The sequence below is a fragment of the Hyposmocoma kahamanoa genome, unplaced genomic scaffold (genome assembly GCF_003589595.1).
Source record: "Hyposmocoma kahamanoa isolate Upper Pololo Valley unplaced genomic scaffold, ASM358959v1 227, whole genome shotgun sequence".
Taxonomy (NCBI): domain Eukaryota; kingdom Metazoa; phylum Arthropoda; class Insecta; order Lepidoptera; family Cosmopterigidae; genus Hyposmocoma; species Hyposmocoma kahamanoa.
Genome location: NW_020653746.1, coordinates 631,543 through 656,628, shown reverse-complemented (window position 1 = coordinate 656,628; position 25,086 = coordinate 631,543). Strand labels below are relative to the sequence as shown.

The window sequence follows — 25,086 nt, the reverse complement described above, 5'->3', positions numbered from 1 at the left end:
ACGGGTCTAATACAAAAACCACGAAAAAAATGTCCCAAGTCAACCTATTCGAAATTTAAATTGTTATGTCATCGCAGTATCGCGCTGTCCGTAGAACAAATGAAGACTAAAGCGGAGTGTCGCGCTCTGTATACGATTTTAGCGCCCTACAAGTGCGGACACTTTTTAGCGCGGACCCGACGTCCATATAATTGTAAGTCAATGGGTATGGCCTTATTTATACCAAAGGTACGATGTTATATCGAAAGAAATAACAACAAAAGAGATTTGAAATTATGTGTCATGGGGTGGCACTCTGTAAGTTACAACTTATAAAATCAAATTTCTGATTACATTTACGCCTTTAAATCATTAAATAACTTCGTTTAGGTTTTTTCCCCTACCTGTCTTTATTTACTGCTAAAATCACGATCGATTATTAGCATTAAAATAACAACACTGTTGTAAGTTTGACAGATTGTACGTTAAAACAGTGACTTAAATGGTAACACTGTATAAAATGTGACATTAGCGGAAAATGGTTTTATATTATAAATCTGTCAAAAGTTTTAACAGTTATACATTGACGTACAAATAAATGGACGACGGGTCTAATACAAAAACCACGAAAAAAATGTCCCAAGTCAACCTATTCGAAATTTAAATTGTAATGTCATCGCAGTATCGCGCTGTCAGTAGAACAAATGAAGACTAAAGCGGAGTTTGGCGCTCTGTATACGATTTTAGTGCCTTACAAGTGCGGACACTATTTAGCGCGGACCCGACGTCCATATAATTGTAAGTCAATGCAGTTATATTAGAAAAAGTGGCTTCACCGATAACAATGTTTCTGTTTAAATTTTCTCCTGTTTGTCCAATAACCTCAATACAGAGTACTAAAAAAACCGAACTCAAAAGTCATTCATCCCCTAGTTTGCCACCCTTAGAGGTGGAATATTTTCTTCAAATTTAAATGGGACCAATATTGAGATACCCTCTTTCCAACAAATAAAGAATCATCAAAATCGGTTCACAACTGCCGGAATTATCACGTAACATAAAAAAATACTGTCTAACTAAGAACCTCCTCCTTTTTTGAAGTCGGTTAAAAAGGACAGGTTAAGGTCAGAAACCATACTGCCTCTTCTTTAGTGAAGAGTTAACAACTCTGATTTAGTCCTGTAAGTAAACAGCTTTTATAACAGATGGCGCACACTAAAATCTAGAACTGATTTGTGACAACACGGAAAGTCGCTTCCTGTTCATTTGTTTAAATTCTGTCGTTTTTGAAGGTGGGAGTAAAATGACAGTTCACTTTTTTTTTAATAATTTATTTCTGGCCATGGAAACAAAGTCGTTCAGCCGAAAACATAAAAATAAGTTTTTCTGTAAATATGGCCGCCACAAAGAGGATAGGCAATTTGAGGCAATTTGTGTTTGGATTGACTCGGGATTCCTTAGAACGGGCCGATACGGGTATTTTAGTTCGAGATTCGTATAATTTCGCGTTTTAATCTTCGACTAAGGCGCAATAGCACTATCCTATTCCACTTTAAACTAGATTTCACAAAATAATTGAAAGTCAAAATAAAAACGACACTTTTCCCTCCAAAAGGTCCAGAGCGAATCATGACAGTTCACTGCGCAAAAGTGTTGCCCACTTGAAAGCAGCTAGTGATGACAGTGGATAAATATTCTATCGATATCGATTGAATGTTGGTTACACTTATTCAATAAATAGTCGAACTTATTTCATTTGAATCATCATGGGCTCGTTTTTCGTCCAACTACTGGGCACAGGTTCATTTGAATTGTCATTTATTGTAAGTTTATACATACATACGCTACAATTAGAACATGTCTTTTAAACTGCCTCCGTGGCCGAACGGTTACCATGCCGGACTGCCACGCAGAGGTCCCAGGTTCGATTCCCGGGCCGGGAGAAATAGTTGTATGGCCTACAATTATTTCTCTCGTGAGTTTGGGTGTAATTTGTGGTTGTCTATGTGTGTGTCCATGGCACCCGCGACACAGGGTTTCCCTAGTGCGGGGCTATGTCGAGTGTGTGCGTTATTTAAAAAAAAAAAAAAAAAAAAAAAAAAAAAAACTACAAAGAGGAGACAGATTTTAAAGTTTTTCATTTCAATTCAATGTAGATAATCAAATTCGCCTGTTCTTATTAAAATGTATATGAATAATAATGAATGGTCGGAAAAAGGTGTTCCACATATATAGATACATGTATCTATATCATGTATCGAATTCCGGATATGATTTTACTGTGTCGTAGGACAAACTGCTGACCTAGGAAGTCGAAGTTGGATTTTAAAGTAATTCTAACAGTGCCATGTAAAAAAATGAAGTAGATAACTGACAGCCTTGTTGCCGTTCCGTCAATGCGACTGTCAATATGTGGGGCGCGGTGTGGTATATAAAGCTAGGGAGGGGCGGAGAGTGACTTCTGTCAGCTTTGGTAAACGGTCAGTTATCTACTGCATTTTTTTACATTGGAATTACTTTAAAATCAAACTTCGACTTCCTAGATCAATCGTTTTGTCTTACAATACAATAAAACCATTTCCGGAAATACGGAAATAGAAAAGTAATTAATTAACTCTATGTCGCTCCTTTTAACTATATCCATACATGTATCTATTTATATATCGCAACCCTGCTATTGTCATTTCACTCCGTCTTCAAAAAAGACAGACTATAGCATATTAAGTCACTTATTGTAAACTTGAATGGTTAACATTGACTTACAATTATATGGACGTCGGGTCCGCGCTAAAAAGTGTCCGCACTTGTAAGGCGCTAAAATCGTATACAGAGCGCGACACTCCGCTTTAGTCTTCATTTGTTCTACTGACAGCGCGATACTGCGATGACATAACAATTTAAATTTCGAATAGGTTGACTTGGGACATTTTTTTCGTGGTTTTTGTATTAGACCCGTCGTCCATTTATTTGTAAGTCAATGATGGTTAAGGAAAGTTTTGATCATATCTTTTTTAAATTACTGATACACATAATATAAAGGTTCAAATAATACTTTAGAGCGCTATCTATTAGCACCCTATTGAACTACGTCGTTGAAATCTGTTATCGAAACATATTTTTTTTGCGTTTACTTATCTATATCACACCGAAACCATAAATTAAAAAAAATAGATTTTTTTTAAATTCACCTGCATTATTACTTACACCGGCCGGCCCCATTTTATACATTATATAAAAAATAAATTATAACATTATAAAAAATAAGTACAACAAATTTTACAACTAAGTAAATCACTGTCCAGGGACATGGAAACAAAATAAAAAAAACCGAAAATAATAACCACTACTAGTTAATTTCTATAAACGTAATCTACCTTTACAGGTTCAATTACACGCTTTATCACTTCATGTTAAGGTATAAATTGTCTTTACGCATTTGTCGTCCTATTTTCGTCATATTAGTGCACAGGTCGTGGTCTCTGTAAAGAAAAAAACATGACTTTTTTTATATCTAGCAACAACAAAAGAAGCACATACAATACCGCAATACCGATGTTGCTACTGCTAGAGTAGTTTGCTTTAGATACTTCCCTACTATAATGTTCTACGGGATTGTCATGTAGGGTAAATCGGCAGACATCGAGTATATAACCAGAAAGAGAGACGAAATGTCATTTAATTTGTTTCAAAGTTATCTTGCCAAATGATTAGGGTGACAACTGCGCTCTGATTGGCCAGCCCGAATTCGAAACAATTGACGGGTGTCGTCAATTGTTTCACTTCAAATCGACCAGTTTAACTTGAACTACTATAATGGACGTGATTGAAAAATTACATGTCTAATATTTAATTAACGATGAAATTTGATTCCGTTTGTTTTGTAATTAGAAGTTTTTCCCCACACCACCGAATGGAACAGCACGCCATCGTTGGAGATATCTTTATTACAATAAATACAGAATACTTTTGGAATATACGGAGAAGTACACACAGGTCAGTTGTTGGCGCTGTACTATTTCAGCTTTCTCATTTGTGATTTCAGCGCAAACGAGAGTTGATATTTAAAAGTGATATAAGGCCCATTTACCTGATGAGTTGCCAGGGATGGATGGCCCTTATTTCGTCTCTATTTCTGGTTACATGATGGCGGCATATATACAAACCATATATGTATTGCAGAAACAAGCGGTTCGTTCTGTGTAAAGTCTAGGCTCTCGGTTTTCTCTCAGAGAAAAGTTTAAGGAGACTGGTATCATGACTTGACACAGTACATTTACTCAAATATTTTGTATGCCCTTAATAATATACATAATTTCATTAAGAAAGAAGATACCCATAATATTAACCTTAGAACCAAGTCCAAACTCATGGTATCACGATTACGTTTAACCAAGGTAAACGATTCTTTTATGGGGAACTGGATATGTTTTTACAATAAGATTCCGAGGAATATAATATTAAGACTATCATTTCCTAGGTTTAAAACTTACATTAAAAGTATTTTAATTGAAAAGTCATATTACAAAATTGAAGAGTATGTTTTAGATAAAGAAGTATGGAAAGACAACAAGAGGCTAGATTCCACACAATTATGACTCAAAGTGTATTCCATAGCATTTAAGTTTATTTGAAAATAGCAATCCCTAGAGTTTCTTGCTCGTTCTTCTCAGGGAGGTCAGCGTAGTGAACGAGTAGTAGGTTAAAAAAATGACGTTTTCAAGTGTAAAAATGGAATAAGCGATTCTTTGACTTTGACTTCGAAACAATAATGTTTTAAAGGTATAGCTTACCTAACATCTCCCCATCCTCCATTCCCCTTGACGAGTTTTTTGTTCTGCTTCACACCCCCCGCTGTGACAGTGGAGACAACCCGGGCGGGGAACATGTACTTCTTGGCGTCTTTTAGAAGACGCTGTACCTTGTTTACTACTGTTGAAGGATTGCAGTTCGATTTCTTGTGGTGTATACCGCTGGAATGAAAGTTTACAATTAATTACAATAATAATTGTTTTGTCCGAAAATGGGTTAATTCTATTCCGCCTCACCCATCGAGTATGTGACCAGAAATAGAGACGAAATGTAATTTGATTTGTTTGAAAACTATTCTGCCAAATCATTACGGTGACAGCTGCGCTCACTGCGCAAATGACGGGTGACGAACTTAGCTACAATTGAAAAATTACATATTTAATATTTAATTACCGATGAAATGTGGTTCCGTTTGTTTTGCTGTTTTTACCACACCACCGAATGGAACAACCCCCGTTGTTAGAGATATTATCTTTATTACAATAAATACAGAATATTTTTGAAACACACAGGTCTGTTGTTGGCGCTGTACTATTTCAGTTTTCTAATTTGTGATTTCAGCGCAAACGAGAGTTGATATTTATCACTATTTCTTTTATGGCTCCATCATTACGAGAAATGATGATTTTGTCACGGTTGAAAGAAAAAAAACAAAACAAAAAAAAATCGCTAAGCTCTAATAGGACATTAACCGGTGTTGGTAAGTTGGACCACGGGAGTACTTGTAAAACAAAAGACAACATTTATAAATATATGTTATTTAAGTGGATAAATTTACATAGAGTAACAATATGGGGGAGAACACTAAAGTTAAGAGGTTATTTATGTTAATGGGGCGGGGGAATTTTGGAGAAAGTAAGTTATAAAGTGGAACAGCAATATTAGGGCAATTGAAAAAATGTGTTCCAAGGTACCGTCTTCTAGGCCGCACTCGCACAGCGAGTGATCTCGGACTCTGATTTTACGCAAAAATACAGGGGTGCAAACATGACCTAAGCGCAAACGAATAATAGTGGAAGTGATGTTTTTAGGCAAATCGCGACGTTTAAAAAACCAGGGTTTAGTGGGTAGATTTGGTTGGAGGTTACCATAGTGGAGTTGATATTTAAAAGCGATATAAGGCCCATTTGCCTGACAAGTTGCCAGGGATGGAAGGCACTCATTTCGTCTCTATTTCTGGTTATATACTCCATGGCCTCACTGTACTAAAACTAATTTAGATGATTCCTGTGACAGTTCATAATAATGTGCACAATATGACTTTGTAACAACATGAATTTATTTACGTATTTAATTAACAATTTTTATTGAATTTTTTATTGAATTAATATTCAATTATTTTTTGTGAAATTAGTCCACTAGTTTGTTTTAATTAATACAAAGGTCGAACAATTAGAAAAAGTTAACAGAAAAAAATAACAAACTAGTGGGAGTAACCACACGAAAAAGAATTAAATTACCACTTGCTAACATGGTTAGATGGCGCTATTCCTAAACAAAATAAAGGAATAGCCGGCAGTATCCATAAAAACGTATGCAATAAGCGACATCTAGTTGATTTGTTTGGTATCACTAGGAATTAGAATAGTTTTGATAAATTGCAGTTGGCCAATGTTTTTTATTTTATATCGTGTAACGGGACGGACAAGTCGTGCGCCTGATGGTAATCTACACGCCTAACGGTTACAGTGCCACTCAGAGCTAGTAACACACCTTATTAATAGTTGTTTTACTATGTCGTTATATCCCGACGAATTAAAGGTCGGTCTAATAAGACCCATATATAAAAAAGGTTCCCATACAGACCTAAATAATTACAGACCGATTACGATATTACCTGCCATCGATAAGATTATTGAGAGGTACATCGGGAATGAAATAAACAAGTTTTTATCTAATCACAACGTCATTAATAATAGACAATATGGTTTCCAAAGCCACCGAAGTACATCTCAATTATTGTCTCGATTTACCAATGAGGTCAACGAGTACTTAAATGACCGGCAACATGTGCTCATTATTTTTATTGACTTTAGCAAGGCATTCGACACTTTAAATTACAACACACTTTTTTCAAAACTAGAACAAAATGGAATACAGGGTCCACTACTTGAATGGTTTGTAAACTATCACAGTAACCGACGTACATGCGTAAACATAGCTGGGGCGTTAAGTGACAGTATTTTAACTGAGGAGGGCACAGCACAAGGTTCAATATTAGGACCTACGGAGTATTTGATGTATGTGAACGATATGTGTAACATTTTCACTTGCGGATCGGTATACCAATTCGCCGACGACACCTGCTTAATTTCCGCACATAAAGATATTAGCGAGGCACAGAAAATACTACAGCACAACTACGATCAAATATTTAAGTGGTCTCACGACGTCGGGCTCGTTATTAACGCGGAAAAAACAAAAATGTTACATGTACATTCTCCATATATTAAATCACCTTTGACACCGACTATTGTAGCACACACACACGAATGTTTTCATAATGTCCAATCGAGAGCATGCGCCTGCGGTACCCTACAGTTAGTCGATCAGCATATTTACCTAGGACTTACTATAGACAAATCATTTAACTGGAGACCGCACATAGAAAACGTATGCAATAGACTAAGAGCAATTGCGGCGAAACTGTCTATATTAAAGTACAAGCTTCCATACAAGCTACTTAGAATAATGTATATGTCTCTTGCCGACTCCATAATAGACTATGGTTTATGTAGTTACGGGCGCACTTTTCCGACCTACTTAGACAATATCTACAAATTACAGTTATCTTTGCTTAAATTAATTGTTCCGTCCAGCGTAAAAATAAAATTCAATGATAACTACGATAAATTGTTTGACTACTGTAAGATTATTAATGTTCACGATAAAGTTAAAATGCAATTCCTATGTCAGGAATATGAGTATGGTAGGCACAATCTACGTAAAAGAACACGTACTGAACAGCTGCGCTCGCTGTCGTACCTGCCGACTTTTGTTTTGCCGGGATATAACAACGTATACGGCATGCGCAAGCCGGTTTACTTACTGCCTAAAATCTTGAACGACCTACCTAATACAGTCATAATTGACATAGAGGGTAATGTAAAAAAATGTAAAGCTGTTCTAAAGAGACACTACCTGGGTTTGTAGTGTCGCTTTAGAATAGCTTATATAAACAACGTAATATTTACTTCTCTTTTTGTTTGTTTTAATCTGAACACTAAATTTGTTTAAAAACCTATTATAATAGTAATAATTGTATCGAGCCAGATAGCTCATCGCTGGGTGTTTAAACCACGAAGTTTCTTGCCTAGCGATAAGTATTGATTAATTGTAAAACTTTTGAATTTGAATAAATTAAAAAAAAAAAAAAAAAAAAGCTTTAAATTCCAAAAAAACCGAGGGGCACTGCCAATGCAAAAAAAAAGGATCATCAAAATCGGTTTACAAATGTGTGATCGCGTAATAAACACACATAAAAATATTGTCGAATATTTAATGGTTAAAAATAGCTATATGGTACTCGTCGCGACATCTGGTGTACAAACAGGTACTAAATACTCGACTACACCGTTTTGTATCGCGATTAACAGTTCTCTTGTTTTATTTGTCCATGATATTACTTAAAGATGAACTTACCATTCTCCAATATGAAACACCCTAGGCCCCTTCGATAGGACCACGTGGAATTTTTCTCTGCCAGGCAAATTCTGAGATAAGTGCAGTAGAGAAAAGTCCCAATTGTAGTCGTCGTAGGCGCAGAACTGTTTCTGGTTCAATTTTATCAGGTTCCAGACGGTTCTGGGGATTTTTTAAATATTAATAAATAATATAATATTAATAACTAACTTAAATAATAAACAAAACAAAATTCGAAAAAAAAAACAAAAGGACGAATTTTGTGAAAAAAAAATAAAGAAACAAACAACAAAATTTAAAAAGATGTCCGGTCCGGAATCGACATATTATCTCTCCTTAAAAGACTTCGTGACATTCGAAAAAAAAACTACATGCAATAACTACCAGAAAAACTGAAGTATATAATTTACCTGTTAAAACCAAACCCCATGTTGTGCATACTGGAATGCCAAGGCGTAATTTCGAGCTGAAAAATATAATAAACCGTATTAATACTCGAAATAATATGTAAAAGTTGACAAGGTACCGCGGAACACCGGAGTGATGCTGCTTGTATTGATTTTATGTCAATTTACTCTTCACAACAGAAAAATTAGAATTCTTTAGCAAAATGGAAAGAGTATAATGTAACTTGTAGATTTTCAAAAATATACAATAACAATACTGCCATCTTTATCATAATTAACGAAGTTGCATTTTGGTAACTAGTAGAGATAGTGGCACCAATTTTTTTAATGTCCATTACGCTGTTTCTATTCAAGGTATTAAAATAAAACTTATGTAATAACATAACATGCTGTTATAAATTGATTTACATAGATTCTGTGGCACAATCCAAAGGTGCTGATGATAGAAAATACGGGGTGTAGAAGGGTGATTTTCATGCTATGTCGAAAAAAGATGACAAATATCGAACAGTTGAAAATTTTATGTTCGACATAAGTCGATGAAGTGTGAGTCGATGTGTGGAATGGCCATAGTACGGCAAGAGTACAAGATATTCGCTGAAAAATGTACTTAACAATGAAGGTGTTGCAGTATAATATAAGAAGATCGTACATTTCACCAAAACCTGACATGTAAATTTTTTTACACACTTTTTATGTAACATGCATTTAAAATTAAATTTATACAATAGCATAAACAATAATTAGAATTTAATAAAAAAAAATAGGAAGTCAAAAATATAACAACAAGAGTTACATTTTATTTTTTATATTTATTGAGTAACAAAATTGTTCTACATCCGGTAATTTATTATAGCATTAGTATCTGAGTTACTTGTAATTAAAATACGTTATTTATGTAGTTACATGTATTTATATTTCCATCGCTACATAAAAATGTATTTTGTAATTTTAAATATACAGAGTGTTTTTTTAATGGCACAGTAATGCTACATAAAACTCACAGGTACATGCCGCGCCAGACATTCAAACCATCAACCTGGTATGAGCTATATTCTCTTATAGAGAATAAATAAGATTATTTTGGACAATAGAGAATTAGTGACATTTTTTGCATATGTTGAAATTTCGATATTACTTCGAAATGGTCAAAATGTCGAAGCACACGAGATTCGGCACCCAGAAATACAAAAACTGGACCCACTTCATGAATCTATGTCAATCAAACCTTAAAATTACCACAACATGCAACAAAACTGTATATCGCTAACTCTAAACACATTCCATCGTGTTGGTACTCGGCCAAAGATGCAGAAACTGTATTTTTGAGCTGTTTCTAAAGCTGCACACACTGGTACATTTAACGGATGAACGGGAAAAAATGAGAATATTAAATAGTAACATTGATATTTAAATAAATTAGAATTAAACATAGCGATTACATTAATCTCTGAGTAATCCGGCGCACGACAAAGCTGAGTTTGTGCCAATTTAGAATCAATACTACTTCATCAGGAATTCAAATTTTTCCCATACTAATACGGTTAATTTTGCTTGGGTCGAGCGACAGGGACATTGGCTTTATTTCAGAATATATTGCTTTACAAATGAAATTGAACCCATTTGAAAAATGCATAGTACACGTGTTTTATTTAGTTCAGTTGGTACAAAAAAATATTGGTGAATTTGCATTAGCACTAATTGAATTTTTTGACGGTTTTCTTGTAATATTTTGAGGTGTTTGTGTTTTTTACTATCGTGAAGATTTTTAGGAATTGTGTTTTCACACTGTATAGTAATCAGTGTATATCATCAATTTTACTCATTGACTTACAATTATATGGACGTCGGGTCCACGCTACAAAGTGTCCGAACTTATAGGGTGTTAAAATCGTATACAGAGCGTCATTCACGCTTTAGTCTTCGTTTGTTCGACTGACAGCGAAGCAAGCAAAATTAGACAGTACTGCGATGACATTACGATTTAAATTCAACGTTTTAGCTTTTTCATATTCCTTTACATGTCACTACGTTTAAATAGGTTGACTTGGGACATTTTTTTCGTGGTTTTTGTATTAGACCCGTCGTCCATTTATTTGTAAGTCAATGATTTTACTATATATTTTTTCCAAGGTGATTGATTCAACACTTCCACTGTTATACGAAACTACCAAAGCCATTTGAGGTTGTATAGACTCTTAAAATAAGGTATAGATTTCGACGATAGAAATGCGCCACTATTAACATGCTTTTACAAATGTTCCGCGTTACCAGTGTGTGTACATCGATGACGTAAGTATTGCAACAGATTGTACATCTTTAGATGGAGTCCAAATTACATGCTCTAGTATATAAATAAACAAGCATAATTACAACTTATATACTTCATGTATATTCATGAAGACGATTCTGTATATTATTTGAAATATGAAACTAATCCGCAATTCTCGAATTTGTCATGCTATGCGTAATTGTCAATTTTTTAACAGTATTTTTTTATATCAAATGACGGGACGAACAAGTCGCGCGCCTGGTGGTAAGCGACACGCCTGTCCATAACAGTTATAGTACCACAAAGAGTCCACTTCCTTGGAAGAACTCTTTCATAAGGAGATATATATTTATATGTATATTTATATGATGTCTTAATTATGTAAATAAAAATAAACAATACACTAAATTTAATTCCGTTCGCTCGAATTAATACCAATACGTTTATAAAATTAGTTTAGTTTTCAAAAATTTTCATAATAAATTTTGTATTTTAGTGAAACTGTTGTCAAGCTCTAAATAACTGGAATTACAGTCTACCATTAACAACATTGGTGGCGTTCGAAGTGTTAAAAATTATTCGAACGTATCCAGTCACAATGAAATATGCATAAAGTGCTTTTTTCATTCCAGTCGGCAACGAAAATTTAAGATTGTTATTTTATTTTTCTTTAGCTGATATAGCTCGTGTTTGTGCCAGTAATGTTTCTATCACCTACTGCCAATGATAGTTTAGCGTATTTTCTAGGTCATGTTGGTATAGTGATGTAACTTGAAAAAAAAAACCAAATGTCTTTTTCATATTTTTGAAAAAAAAAATGAAAACAGGAAAAAGAAACTATTTTTTGGTGCTTATAACAGGACGGGATACCTACTAAAAGCGGTAGTTTATCGTATCGCACGTGTTGGTGTTATTAGCTTTGTAATTATTACCTACTCACATAATGACAAGTTTGAATAAGTTTTTTGAACTTATTCAAAATGATGTGCTTGGAAAGTGAGCGTTATAAAATTGTAGAATTTTGTGTCAGCTATTGTGCAATACAAACACTGTAAAACAAAATGGCAACTCAAAAACATTGTACAAGTAAAGACTGAAAAGTTATTAACTGTCGCCATGTTGCAAATTTTAAAGGAACTATTTTTCCGATAGAGGGCACTAGTATCGAAGTCATAAGTCTATACTAGCACCACGCAACTGATCAGCCTTTGCCCATATGAAAATTGTCAATAAAAAAAAACAGCCTGTCTTTTTTGAACATTGAGTAAAATGACATGTTCATTGCACAAGTGTTGCCCGCTTGCAAGCAGCTAGTGATTGCAGTCGATAAATATTCTATCGATCATCGACTGAAAGCTTATGCAATAAATAGTTGCACTTATATACAATAAATAGTCCAACTTCTAGGCACGGGGCAATTTTTGTTAGTTTATCCATTTAGAATTATATCTATTAAAAATACAAAGAGGGACATTTTAAAGTTTTTCATTTTAATTCAATATAGATAATCAAATCGACCTGTTCTTGTTAAAATGAGTATCAATAAAAATTTATGTCGATACTAGTAGACCAACTGTCAAAAAGGCAATCCACAGTTCAGACATTTTTGATAAAATTTTTACCTTCTTTCTATCTATCGATAAAATTGTCGACAACAACTACATGACTATTTTAAATTTTATGAAAACTGGCAACCTTGCAAAGGTCATTTTACTTCGTCTTCAAAAAAGACAGACTATAAATAGCAGATATAATTTCAGAAGCATATTTTCAGCCAAACTAAATATCACTTGACAGTAAAATTTAAAACAGATATCATTGTCGTTGATCAATTTTAATCTGTTTGAATATTATTTTAACGTTAAAGTGTAATAACACTACCCGATTTTAAGGGTCCTGCGTCAAGAGTGGGCGTGGCCTCGAGTTTGGAGGCCGTTAATTAAACTTATATATTATTGTATCATCGGTGTATTCTAGAAAGAGCGAAAGCGCCATTTCAAAAAAAAATAAATTCAAGGCAACATATTTTAAGTTTCTATTACGATTTTAATTAAATTTAAGTTTTAAAATCGAATTTAAAACAGGACATAAATATTTTAAAAGATCTAAAAAAACTAAAACGTGCTCCCCAAAAACTTTTCCGAAAGGGTTTTCGCCCTTTTATACAAAACACCGAACCATATGACTCAAATTACAATTTAAGCCTTGAGATCGAGTAGTGTAGTAAGCATTATTATTTCAAACGGCGCGTGGTTTCGGTGTGCTGCCCTCTATGTCAAGATAAGAAACTACATCGTCAACGGCGCCCTCTACGGCACATGCTTATGTTATGAAACTTTGTCCACCGAGGTTTCATAACGACGCAGTCTTCGATAAGTAAAATAAGTAAATGAAATAAATACAATACAGCCAAGTGAGGCAAGAGGAACATAATTCAATTCAAATCAAATGTTTTGAAGCCTCAGCTTAAATTCAATTTTTTCCCGTACTAATACGGTTCACTTTGCTTGGGTCGAGAGGAAGGAACACTGGTTTTATTTCAAAATTTAAATTATTTTACTAACGAAACAAAAAAAAAAACGAAATATGTATATCGTATATATACGATATACATTTTTATTTATACGTGTTCTATTTAGAGCAGTTGATATTAAAAAAAGAATCATTGGTATATGTAAAGTATAGAATACAGTGGATTTCTTATAAAATTTCGAAGTAAGTCTGTTTATTTTCAATTGTCAAAATTCCTGTTGTCACACCGTATAGTAATCAGTATATTGTAATAAAGATAATACTCTAACTATGGAGGGCTGTTATATTCGGTGGTGTGGGAAAAACAGCAAAACATCTAATTACAAAACAAATGGAATCACATTTCATCGGTAATATTAGATACGTAATTTTTCAATTTTCGCCCATTACAGCAAAGCTCAAGTTAAACCGCTTGAAGTGAAACAATTGACGACACCGGTCAATTCTTTCGGTCAGTTGTCACCGTAATAATTTGGCAGAATAGTTTTCAAACAAATTAAATGACATTCCGTCTCTATTTCTGGTTGTATACTCAATGATCTTGCCTCACCTGACTTTATTAAATTTCACAATTCCTGAAGAGCAACAGTACTCCCAAAGAAGTTATCACTGCTTTTCTATTTAACCTACCCACTGTTAAAACCCAACTTGAGCATACGACTATAGATACGTCCACTCTTTGTAGCCACAGATATACAGGTTTATTTGTAACATATTAACAACCTCGCACGACTATATGACTAACATCATTAACAACAACTTTGCCAATAAATGTAACTTTTTCTTTCTTAATCGACATCATAAATTCGTGGAATTACATCCACGCCAAGTTTGTTATTGAAATCGGATTCATCCCCTAGTTTGCTGCTCTTAGAGGTGGAATATTGTCTTCAAATTTAAATGGGATCAATACTGAGGTACCCTCTTTCCAACAAAAAAATAATCATCGAAAGCGGTTCACAAATGAAATGCCGGAGTTCTGGAGCAGTCGCGTAAAATACACACAAAAAAATATCTCCAAAACCATAACAGTTATACTTGAATTAAAATATAACAATACACAGTCAGAAATATTACATTATGTTTGAAAGTCTAGTATCTAAATCAAGTAGAAGCTTGCAATATAGGAAAGTACTGTCGAATTCAGAACGTTCTCCATTGTTTTGAAAAAAAAAAAAACATTTAATTTTTTTTTACTATCAGACACTTTTTTAAATCGTATTTAGTTGGAAGGTAGTAAGTTTAAACGTGCAAGCGACTCGTGTCAAGCGACTCTTGCGTATTTACGCTAGCGAGTTCTTTCGCTACCGCACAGAGTTATCACCGTTTAAAGCGATTACGAGTAATTTGAATATACAAAATTTTTGTACGAAAATAAAATCTGATAAATTAATTAAAGTCGTGGAACAAAATAGCTGTTTATGATGTTAGTAATATATAGCCTGCGACGTTGTTAGCATTTTACAAATACCCATTATACAGCATTACCGCATTATATATTTATAGCACTTCTATATACATCCGGCCTATATACATACACCTTCATTTTCTAAGAAGCATTATCGTACTAGCATTAAAAAAAACCAAGCTCAAAATTATGAAAAGAATTACGAGTTACACTTTTCATAATTATTACTATAATCAACTATAATGAATTGATCTAATAATTATATAATTACTGACACGTGCAAAACCCAATAATTATTTTACATCCACCTTTTGTGTACTCGAGTACAAATTCGGGTAGACTTGGAAATTCCAGCTCTGGGTTTGTTGCTGCCGTCTTCTTCGCTCCTCATTAGCAGCTTTCACTTGTTGAATGTAGCTGAGGGTAAGCTGCTTCTTCCTCTGCGTAATCACTCCGATTTATTCAGTAATTATCATCATAATTATTGTAATGATTATACAGCGCATTATGCATGGCATTTTTCAATGATAATAAAATTGTCAACGAACGTTATCGAAGTAACGACTTACAATTGCGCTATATAAACAAATACATATACATAAATCCACTCATTATAAACAACAAAAATACACGTCACAACAGTTTAAAAAATCACTAAAATAGTAAAGGGTGTTTTAGACGTAAATTAAATATAATTAAACTTAAAAGCCGACCTTAAAGTATCTTAAACATAGACTGAAATTAAATGTAGATTTTTGTCTTTCGATACGTTTTCAATGCTTGTAAAATAACTGGTAATTTATAACGCCTGCGCTATCGAATCTCACGACCTACCTAAATCTTTTGTCTATATCTCTCTAAACTAAATCACAAATAATGGTTGACAAGTTTTATTTGAACTCGAATCATTTTGCGGAACTATAAATACCTGATATCAGGGAAATGAAACTATTTTTTCAGGCCAGTGTGTCTACTCAAACAATTACTCTCAAATAAGTAATACTCGACCAAAAGAAAGAAAGAAAAAAAAATCAGTACAAACACATGTTACAAGTACTATATTATGATTTTATGCTTGAAGTGTATTGCACTCAAAAGGCCCCAACTCAGGAAATACTGCGGCGGAGCCACAGCGCTGGTTTTCAGTGGACAAAAATAAGTACAACATATTAGTTTCGAAAAATAAAATTGCCATATGCTTACATTGTTTTCAAATAGTTCACTCTGTCTTCATGTATTTTACGGTTCTCGGCGCGTTATACAAATAAAATTTCTCCAGGTGTATTTTGCTGTATTCAAAATGTGCTCTTGAGTTTATTTTTGAAAGTATAAATGGATTTCATAGATTTCTCATAGATGGCGCTACGACTAAAAAGTCGTTGAAAAAACCAAATACAAAGACACGACGCAAGCACATAGAAAAATTCGTGAGGTCCGTTGGTTCATTCCGTGGCTTAGTTGGTATAGCGTCTGGCACGGTATGCAAAAGACGTCGGTTCGAATCCGACCGGATCGAAGGATTTTTTTCTGAGTGTTCGATCTTTGTATTAATAATTATAACAAACTAGTGGAGTAATTTCACAAAAATAATTGAATATCAATTCAATAAAAATTTAATTATAAATTGATTGATTATTAAAAGACGCATGATGTGAATGAAGCTCCATACTTGATATTGTCTTGATTTGGTCGAGTATTACTTATTTGACGGTAATTCTTTTGGAATGACATCATCGTCAACACGATTTGAGAACGGGAGTAGAATCCCCGACCTGAATCGGGTAACCTAACACAAATTCGATTTTTTTCCGAAATAACGTTTGTTGGAATTTTCATTACACCGAAAACCGAATTATAACGAAACCGTTGTTCTTTCAGGATATATTGGATGTTTATCGCAAATACACGATTAGGTTCGGTTAGGTTAGGTTAAGTTTGTTTTAAAAGAAGAAACATTGGCTCTGCACGGTGCTGGGGATTCGTCGTTAAGACGTTCTCCGGTACCACGGTGGGAGGACGAGCATCGTGAGGTTTCTAATGGGTATGCTCTTGAGGACAGACATAGTCCCCAGGAGAGAGTACCACATATCGTAACCACAAAGCGTAACGCATTCTCCTCGCAACAATAAAAAAAAGTTTAAAATAACAAACATTTTCCTTTCAAAATTACTTTCGAGGTTATGAAAATTCGAGCAAACGTTTATTTCTGGACAATGTTTGTTCTCGACTGCTTCAAGCTGCGACCACATAGCAAACTACTGTATTCTATGTACACGCTCTACACGCATTCGAGCGATTTGCAACGCGATGAAATTTCATCGGCTTCTTTATTGGAATTACAGCTATTTGCCAAGTTTTATTGAAATCGGTTACCGGAAAGTGCGCGAAACCGGATTCATCCCCTAGTTTGCCGTCCTTAGAGGTCGAATATTTTCTTCAAATTTAAATGTGACCAATACTGAGGTACCCTCTTTCCAACAAAATAAGAATCGTCAAACTCGGTTCACAAATGCCGGAGCTTTTTGGAAGTTGGTTAAAAAACAGTTTCATTCCCAATGTGTAATAATCGCGAAAACCTACGAACTCGATGCATATAATTTCTTTTATTTACACACATATCATAAACCCTCTGCGAAGTGTTCAAAAACCGCAAATTACGACCAACGTAAAGATAAACTGTTTTGTTAGAACACATTTCTTATCTGTGAAAATATTATTATTGCGACATTTAATTCGATTTTATTATTACATTAAAATTTCGAACATCTCTAAAAAACAAAACAATTTGATTCGACCTCAATTCTAATATCAGTCGAGATGAAGTTTTATTCGAAATGAAAATATCAATAGCAAACAATTTTGACAAATCTCACACGTTATTTGATATCTCATGATATGATACTTGGGCCGACTCTAGTTTGTCTATGAATTTAAAAAAGCTACGGTAGACATGCGTGAGAAAAGTTTTTATTTGCCGCCATTTACTTTGTTTTGTTGTTTATCACATCATACAGAGCTTATAATATGTGTATAGATAAAGCAGTGTATGTAAATGTACACAATTAGGCATTAAACCACTCGTGAGATGTTTATATTTAAACCCACACTCGTGTTTTAATGCTTTTCATTATGCAACAGTCACATAAACTACCAAATTTTAATGTAAACAAAATTGATATTCAAATTCAGCACCAGCGCTACCAGTTTAGAGTTCAAAATAAACCAGTCAGCCTTTCAATTAAATGAAAACAAGGCAAACCTTTGGCGTCTGGGTGTACATCTTCATTTCCTTTAAATTGATTAGCCGTTTCCGCGGTTTCTGATTTTTTCGCTTCTTTTCATCACGTCGCTTTAAATTACACACCTCTATTATTTTTTTCCTTCAACTAATTTAAACTCCCTGCATACTACTACAAACTTTAAACCACAAGATTCACCCAATTTTAATCTTACAAAAACCGGCTTACAAAAGAAACCACAACGATAGGTAACCGACAGTGCATTATGGAGTTATAACAATTAAGATAAATAAAACCTCCTCTACTACACGTCGGTAAGTAAAAGGAAAAACAAACCGTTTAAGCCAATAGCATTTGTTCTACCATTGACCTGTTTACAAATTAACAGAAAAAGAAATAACTACTTTGAAGATCTTTGTCAAAAAAAATTGTATATCTTATTCACATTAAACTAGAAAATAAAGGAAGGAATTTCAAGAGGATCAGGCAAGACTTCACATGGTTTCGCAAAATTCCTGTGAAGTTTTATACCGTACCCAAAAAATTACAAATCGACGCTGGAAAGTTAAAACATGGAAAATATTACATGAGACCGATTTAAAGCAATAAAAAAAATTATAACTCTAATTTTATTTATCGAGTTCGTAGGTTTTCGCGATTGTGACACATAGGAAATGAAACTATTTTTCCGGATTTTCCGGACGGCCCTATGCGGGTCTCGAATAAAGGTCACAGGTTTACAGGTCAACTGTGACCAAGGGACCTGTACAGGGCCCGAAACGTTGGTTTGTTTGAAAAAAACAAATATACGCAAATATTTCGTTCCGTGGTTTAGTTGGCATAGCGTCTGGCACGGTTTTCTAGAAGACGAACGAACGAATTTTTCTAAGTGTAAATCTTTGTATTAATAATTAAAACAAACTCTAGTGGAATAATTTCACAAAAATAATTGAATATCAATACAATAAAAATTTAGACATACGCAATTAAAATCCGGAAAAATAGTTTCATTTCCTATCTAATTTTATTTGTTATATGGAAAAGCTGAAACTTTCTAGTTTTCCATATAATAAATAAAAGTATAGCTATGTTTAGGAAAAGGAACTATTTTTCCGGATTTAAATCGCGTATATTTGTTTTTTCAAACAAACCGACGTTTCGGGCCCTTTACAGGTCCCATGGTCACGGTTGACTGACCTGTCAGTCAACAGGAATTTTGTGTAACAATCGCGAAAACCTAAGAACTCGATATATAGCTATGTTTTTTTTCATCAAAAAAAGTATTTTAAATCTCTCTCCTGTAATATTTTCCAAATGCAAGTTAGGCGTTTTACCTCTCCAGCGTCGAAATGTATCTACATTATATGAAAAAACCAAAGAATAGAAAACGCTTCAAACAGCAGTGAAAACACTAAAATTAATTTACTTACACGTTACATCTATAAAAAAAAAATTATTAAAAAAACAATATATCCCGTGTTGCAACAAAACTTGCAACAATATGAAATAACAAAGCAAACGCAAAAGGAAACAGAAAGAGAAAGAAAATAAAATACGTCATTAAATCAATTAATAAAAGATAACAAGAAAAATAATACTAATGATGAAATTAATATTCTAAGAAACAATTGAAAGTATAATAATATCCAAAACACCCAAACAATAAATAAACAATAAAGTGTTAAAGAAGTATAAGTGAAATTTTAGGCAGTGGTTTGTCATCATTACCACATACTACCGTTTGTGCTAGGCTTGGAAGAGAGCCAAGTAATCACTACGCTCTGACACTCATGTCTCGTCAATGTATTTGAACATTTCTGGGCTCAAACAAAAATTTACGTAAATGGAATCAGATTATTTTTATTAGGTCCAGTAATGTAATATAATTGGAATAATCTAATATTTTCGCTTTTGTCAATTATCAGATAGTTTCAGTAATGTTTTTGTTTTTGGACATAACATTACTGGGCCAAATTAATTAATGACCCTACTAGAGGGATCTGGTTTTTCCAGCTTTCGTGACCGTCAGGGTGGTTGCCTGAGGCGTTTTGCTTATTTGGTTGTATTTGCTACCTTTGATATATTCTAAGAAATTTAAAAAATACTTAATATCTGGATAGCGGCTGGTGGCCACTTTGTTCGGCATGAAGGAAGCAGATTTTCCAGTAGTACGTATTGCCAATAATTGCTACCTATTTGCTAGTTTCACAAATTAAAGGTATAAGCTTTTCATCAACATTGGTTAATCAAATATAACCATTTGACAATTTTGCGAAGAAGTGCCTGATTAAATTATAAAAGCAAAAGTATCAATTACCAGATGATGATGTTGCGTGATGTCCTGTGATGTTGTTATTTTTAGATATTATTACTGAACACAACAAAAAAAATCCCAGTTTGAAATTATCACGTTTCATTTGTACATTATTAATTACTTTTTACATTTTCCAGACTAGTTCAATTTCACTTGTACTTTTTAACACTGTAATTAAACAGACGGCAGCACACCAAGCAAACGACGAATCTTGTTCCGTTACTGGAGGCAATATTCGAACAAAAATGTATAATTTGATATGCTGCTGACTGTACTTAAATCAAATATTAGATTTCATGGCATTTATTACAAAAAGTGCACAGTTGGTGCAGTTGTTAGTAGTGAATTATAGCTGTCATTATCGTAGAATAGTAATTATATGTATAATCTAATAATTACTTTTGTATTATGATAATAATTATAATTACAATTAGGTATGGGAAATGGATGAAGCTATTTTGTGATCCGTGCGCCTAATGAGACATAAGGACGGGTAAAAATATTACAGATCGAGTAACAATTGCGTATTCCCGACTTCCCAGTTTGGCAAATGTTCTACTACGTTACACGTGGCACAGCGGTGCCTTCATGTGGAACTGAATAATTGTTTTTAGTTAAATAATATTGTTTTCGTTTTGTCTGTTTTATATTTATTGTTATGGATGATTTACATAAAAATCTAACTCCTAAACTTGTATTATTGCAATTTTGTTGTTAACATTTGAACATATGCACTGCCGTTAGACAGGGCGCGTATTTTTCGAGACTGTAGAGTTATTAGATTAGATTAGATTACAGTTATTAATTTTAGTAAAGTAAAGGTCGCTACAGATGCGCCGTAATATTTCGCACATCAAACTAAATACTGTCAAAATTAAAGAGTCAAAGTCAAACAATCGTTTATTCCGTGGGTCAAATATGTACACCTGACAACGTCATTATTAAGCTACTGCTCGTTCACTGTGCCCACTTTCCTGAGAAGAACGAGCAAGAAAGGGCTGGGAGAAATATTTGTATTGCCTACATTAATTTATCTCGTGAGTTTGGGTGTACTTTTTGGTTGTTTATGTGAGTCTATTGCACACAGGGTTTCCCGAGTGCGGGGCTATGTTAAGTGTGTGCGTTATTATGATTATTATTATTAAGAAACTCTAGGGATTGCTCTTTTCAAATACACTTAAATGCTATAGAATACACTTTGAATCATATTTGTGTGGAATCTAGACTCATGTTATCTTTCCGTGCTCTGATAAACACGTAGCCTACAATTTCGTAATACGACTTTTCAATTAAAATATTTCTAATATAAGTTCTAAACTTGAAAAATGGTAATATTAATATATACTCCAGAATCTTATTATAAAAATGTATACAGTTCTCCATAAAATAATCGTTTAGCTTAGTTAAACAAATAGAGAAAACTGTATTTGAATATTTGAAAAATATAATGAAGTGAATCAACGCATTTATAAATTGATAACATTGACTTACAATTACAGGGCGTTAAAATCGTATACAGAGCGTCATTCACGCTTTAGTCTTCGTTTGTTCGACTGACAGCGAAGCAAGCAAAATTAGACAGTACCGCGATGACATTAATTAATAATTTAAATTCAACGTTTTAGCTTTTTCATATTTCTTTACATGTCACTACGTTTAAATAGGTTGACTTTGGACATTTTTTTCGTAGTTTTTGTATTAGACCCGTCGTCCATTTATTTGTAAGTCAATAACTGATAATTACATTTTCACAGTATTTGATTTCTTGTGCAATTTATCAGAAACTAACTTTTTAATAAACGTTTTGATGAGGTTGGAGAATCTTACATCAGACATAAGCAAATAACGTAATCGGCCTTGTTTAACGAAAAGGTTTTGACTTTGTCTGCCTTAGTGTTTTTTTTATGTTACCAAGTGACGGGAAGAACAAGATTTAGATTTATTTTATTATCTTGTAAACTTTACATTATTATATACAATATATTGTATTACAAGAATCGTTACAAATAGTAATATAAGTTACATTTCAAAAAATTACAAATATCCAGTACAAGTTTTGTACTACGTAATTTTAACATAGTCATTGTAGTTATGTGAAATAATGTAGGAACATATTAAATAATATAATAATAATTATGTCAATATAATGAAGTTTATGTAATTTATTCATTTCTGTAAAATAATATCTATACCTAATAATCTATAAATTACAACATATATTACAAGACCATGTCCCTATATTCAGTGGAATAATACGCATTATCCAACAAAAAGTCTTTCAGTCGACGATAAAATGTTTCATCATTAGGCTCATTTTTTAAGTCAACGGGTAGGTGCTCATAATAAGCTCATAACAAGTCGTGCGCCTGGTGATAAGCGACACGCCTGCCCATAACAGTTTCAATTCCACAGATAGCTTTAAATCGCAAAGATGGGCACTGCCACTGCACCCGTTACCCCGGGACATAAATTGACTCTGTCACGTAAGCTGCGGTGAACACCGAATATTTTTATTATTATCACAAAATAACTTCATCTTTAATGTTAAAGAAAAAACCTTTTAAAGTCCCTCTTACCTTGTCACTAGTTGTATGATACTGAAAAGTCTTCAAGTAAGTTCCTAGACAAAGTATTTCACATTTCGGACAATTCTTGTCGGCTGTAGTGCGAAGCAGGTCTAACATGTGAATGAAATCTTCGGCTACGTAGTGGTCTTCTTCGATGAAGAGGACTAGACCTGGGAAGGATTTTGGTTGTTATTATGAAAATAATTATAATTTGTTAAATGTAATTATGAAAATAATTATACATTTTTAAAATATATTTATGAAAATTAGACGAGTTTATTATTAAGATTATGAGATATTGTAATTACAGATATCAGTATGATAAATTTTTTGGGATAAGATATATTTAACTCCACAGACTCGACGAGTAAAGAGAATGTAAATTTATGAAAATAAATTACCAGTATGATTAGCAGTGCACTGCAATTGATTGAATATCCTGTTCGCCTTCCACCACCAATGATGCTTTGTTTGCGTGTACTTTGCCTCTCTGTAGTGGCCGTGCACATCGGGATGCAGTGCGTTGTTGCATTTTAATTTCACTGCCCTGTAAATAAAGCATTATTTACATAATATCACTATTCCACTATAAATGCACAATTTTACTCAACTTTCAAACACAAACATTCTCCACCGTCTAACTTTTTTATAGGGCGTCTCCGGGCTATGGGACACGCAGAATAAATACTTTAAAATTATTGTAAATAGGATTATTATCTTGCTTGGAGATGTCATTAAAAAGGAGGAGGTTCCAATTCAGGAGTCTTCAAGTATTTTTTTGAACCGATTTTGATGATTCTTTTTTTTTGGAAAGGGTGGCAAACTAGGTGATGAATCAGGTTAAGCGCATTTTCCGTTAACATATTACAATAAACCTTGGCAAATAGATGTAATTCTACGAACTTTCGAGGTTGGGTTTGTTTAATAAAAAAAAATTATAATAAGTATAAAATTTAGTATTATTACACACAAACAAAAATTTTGACACTAAGTTACAGGACAAACAAGTCGTGTATGATGGTAAGCGACACGCCTGTCCATAACAGTTGCAGTGCCACTCAGAGCTTTAAATCACAAAGCTCTGAGAGGCACTGCCACTGCGCCCGTCACCCTGAAACCTAAGTTGACAAGTCCCATGTGCCTGTAATTTCACCAGCACCCGTACCCTTCTAAACCGGAACGTAGTATTGCTCACAAAGCTGTTTGGCGGCAGAAATAGATAAGATGGCAGTACTTCCCTGGACGAACTCTTTCACAAGGAGCTAGTTCATTGTCTTATTATACTTATACTATGGCTGTAACTGCCACGCAGAGATCTCGCGTTCGATTCCCAGGCACATGGGAGTTGTCAACTTATGTCTCAGGGCGCAATTGCAGTGTCCCTTTTGCGATTTAATAGTTTTCAAATACGGTTCATTTTGCTTGTAAAAAAAGGAGGAGGTTTTCAATTCAACTGCATGTTTTTTTTTGTACGTGTTTTACGCGATAACTACGGAACCGCAACCGATTTTCATGATTCTTTTTTTGTTGGAAAGGGGTACCTCCATAGTGGTCCCATTTAATTTTGAAGAAAATCATCCGCCTCTAAGGGTGGCTGTTCACACATGAAGATTAATTTTTATAAATAGCGCCAAAATTTTATTACAAGGAGCAATTATTTTAATGGTCGGTTTTGCTGTTCTCCAAATTCAAGGCGTTTTTCTCTCAATATACTTTGAGTAGTGAGAACCGATTTTTATTACCTCCTGTGTCAAGTCAAGGGTTTACGCGCTTTCCGGTAACCGATTTCTATAAACATTGGTAATATGTTTTGTAATTAATATTATATGTAATTCCACGTACTGTTGAGGTCGGTTTTTTTAGTACTCTGTACTGAGATTATTTACAAATGAAATTGAAGCTATTTGATATGTCGAC

The 25,086-nt window shown here is 33.8% G+C and overlaps 1 protein-coding gene across 1 annotated transcript in view; it reads right to left on the bottom strand.

The window, feature by feature from the left end:
- Positions 1-3,248: 3,248 nt before the first annotated feature.
- LOC113228349 (alpha-1,6-mannosyl-glycoprotein 2-beta-N-acetylglucosaminyltransferase-like) overlaps positions 3,249-25,086 on the bottom strand; it is a 65,062-nt gene continuing 43,224 nt past the window's right edge. The window contains exons 6-12 of the mRNA XM_026461614.1: positions 23,571-23,716; positions 23,179-23,339; positions 15,358-15,489; positions 8,841-8,896; positions 8,431-8,592; positions 4,770-4,949; positions 3,249-3,458 (exon numbers count right to left, since the gene is read on the bottom strand). Coding sequence (XP_026317399.1) covers positions 3,380-3,458; positions 4,770-4,949; positions 8,431-8,592; positions 8,841-8,896; positions 15,358-15,489; positions 23,179-23,339; positions 23,571-23,716 — 916 coding nt within the window. The 3' untranslated portion in view covers positions 3,249-3,379. The remainder of the gene's footprint in view (positions 3,459-4,769; positions 4,950-8,430; positions 8,593-8,840; positions 8,897-15,357; positions 15,490-23,178; positions 23,340-23,570; positions 23,717-25,086) is intronic.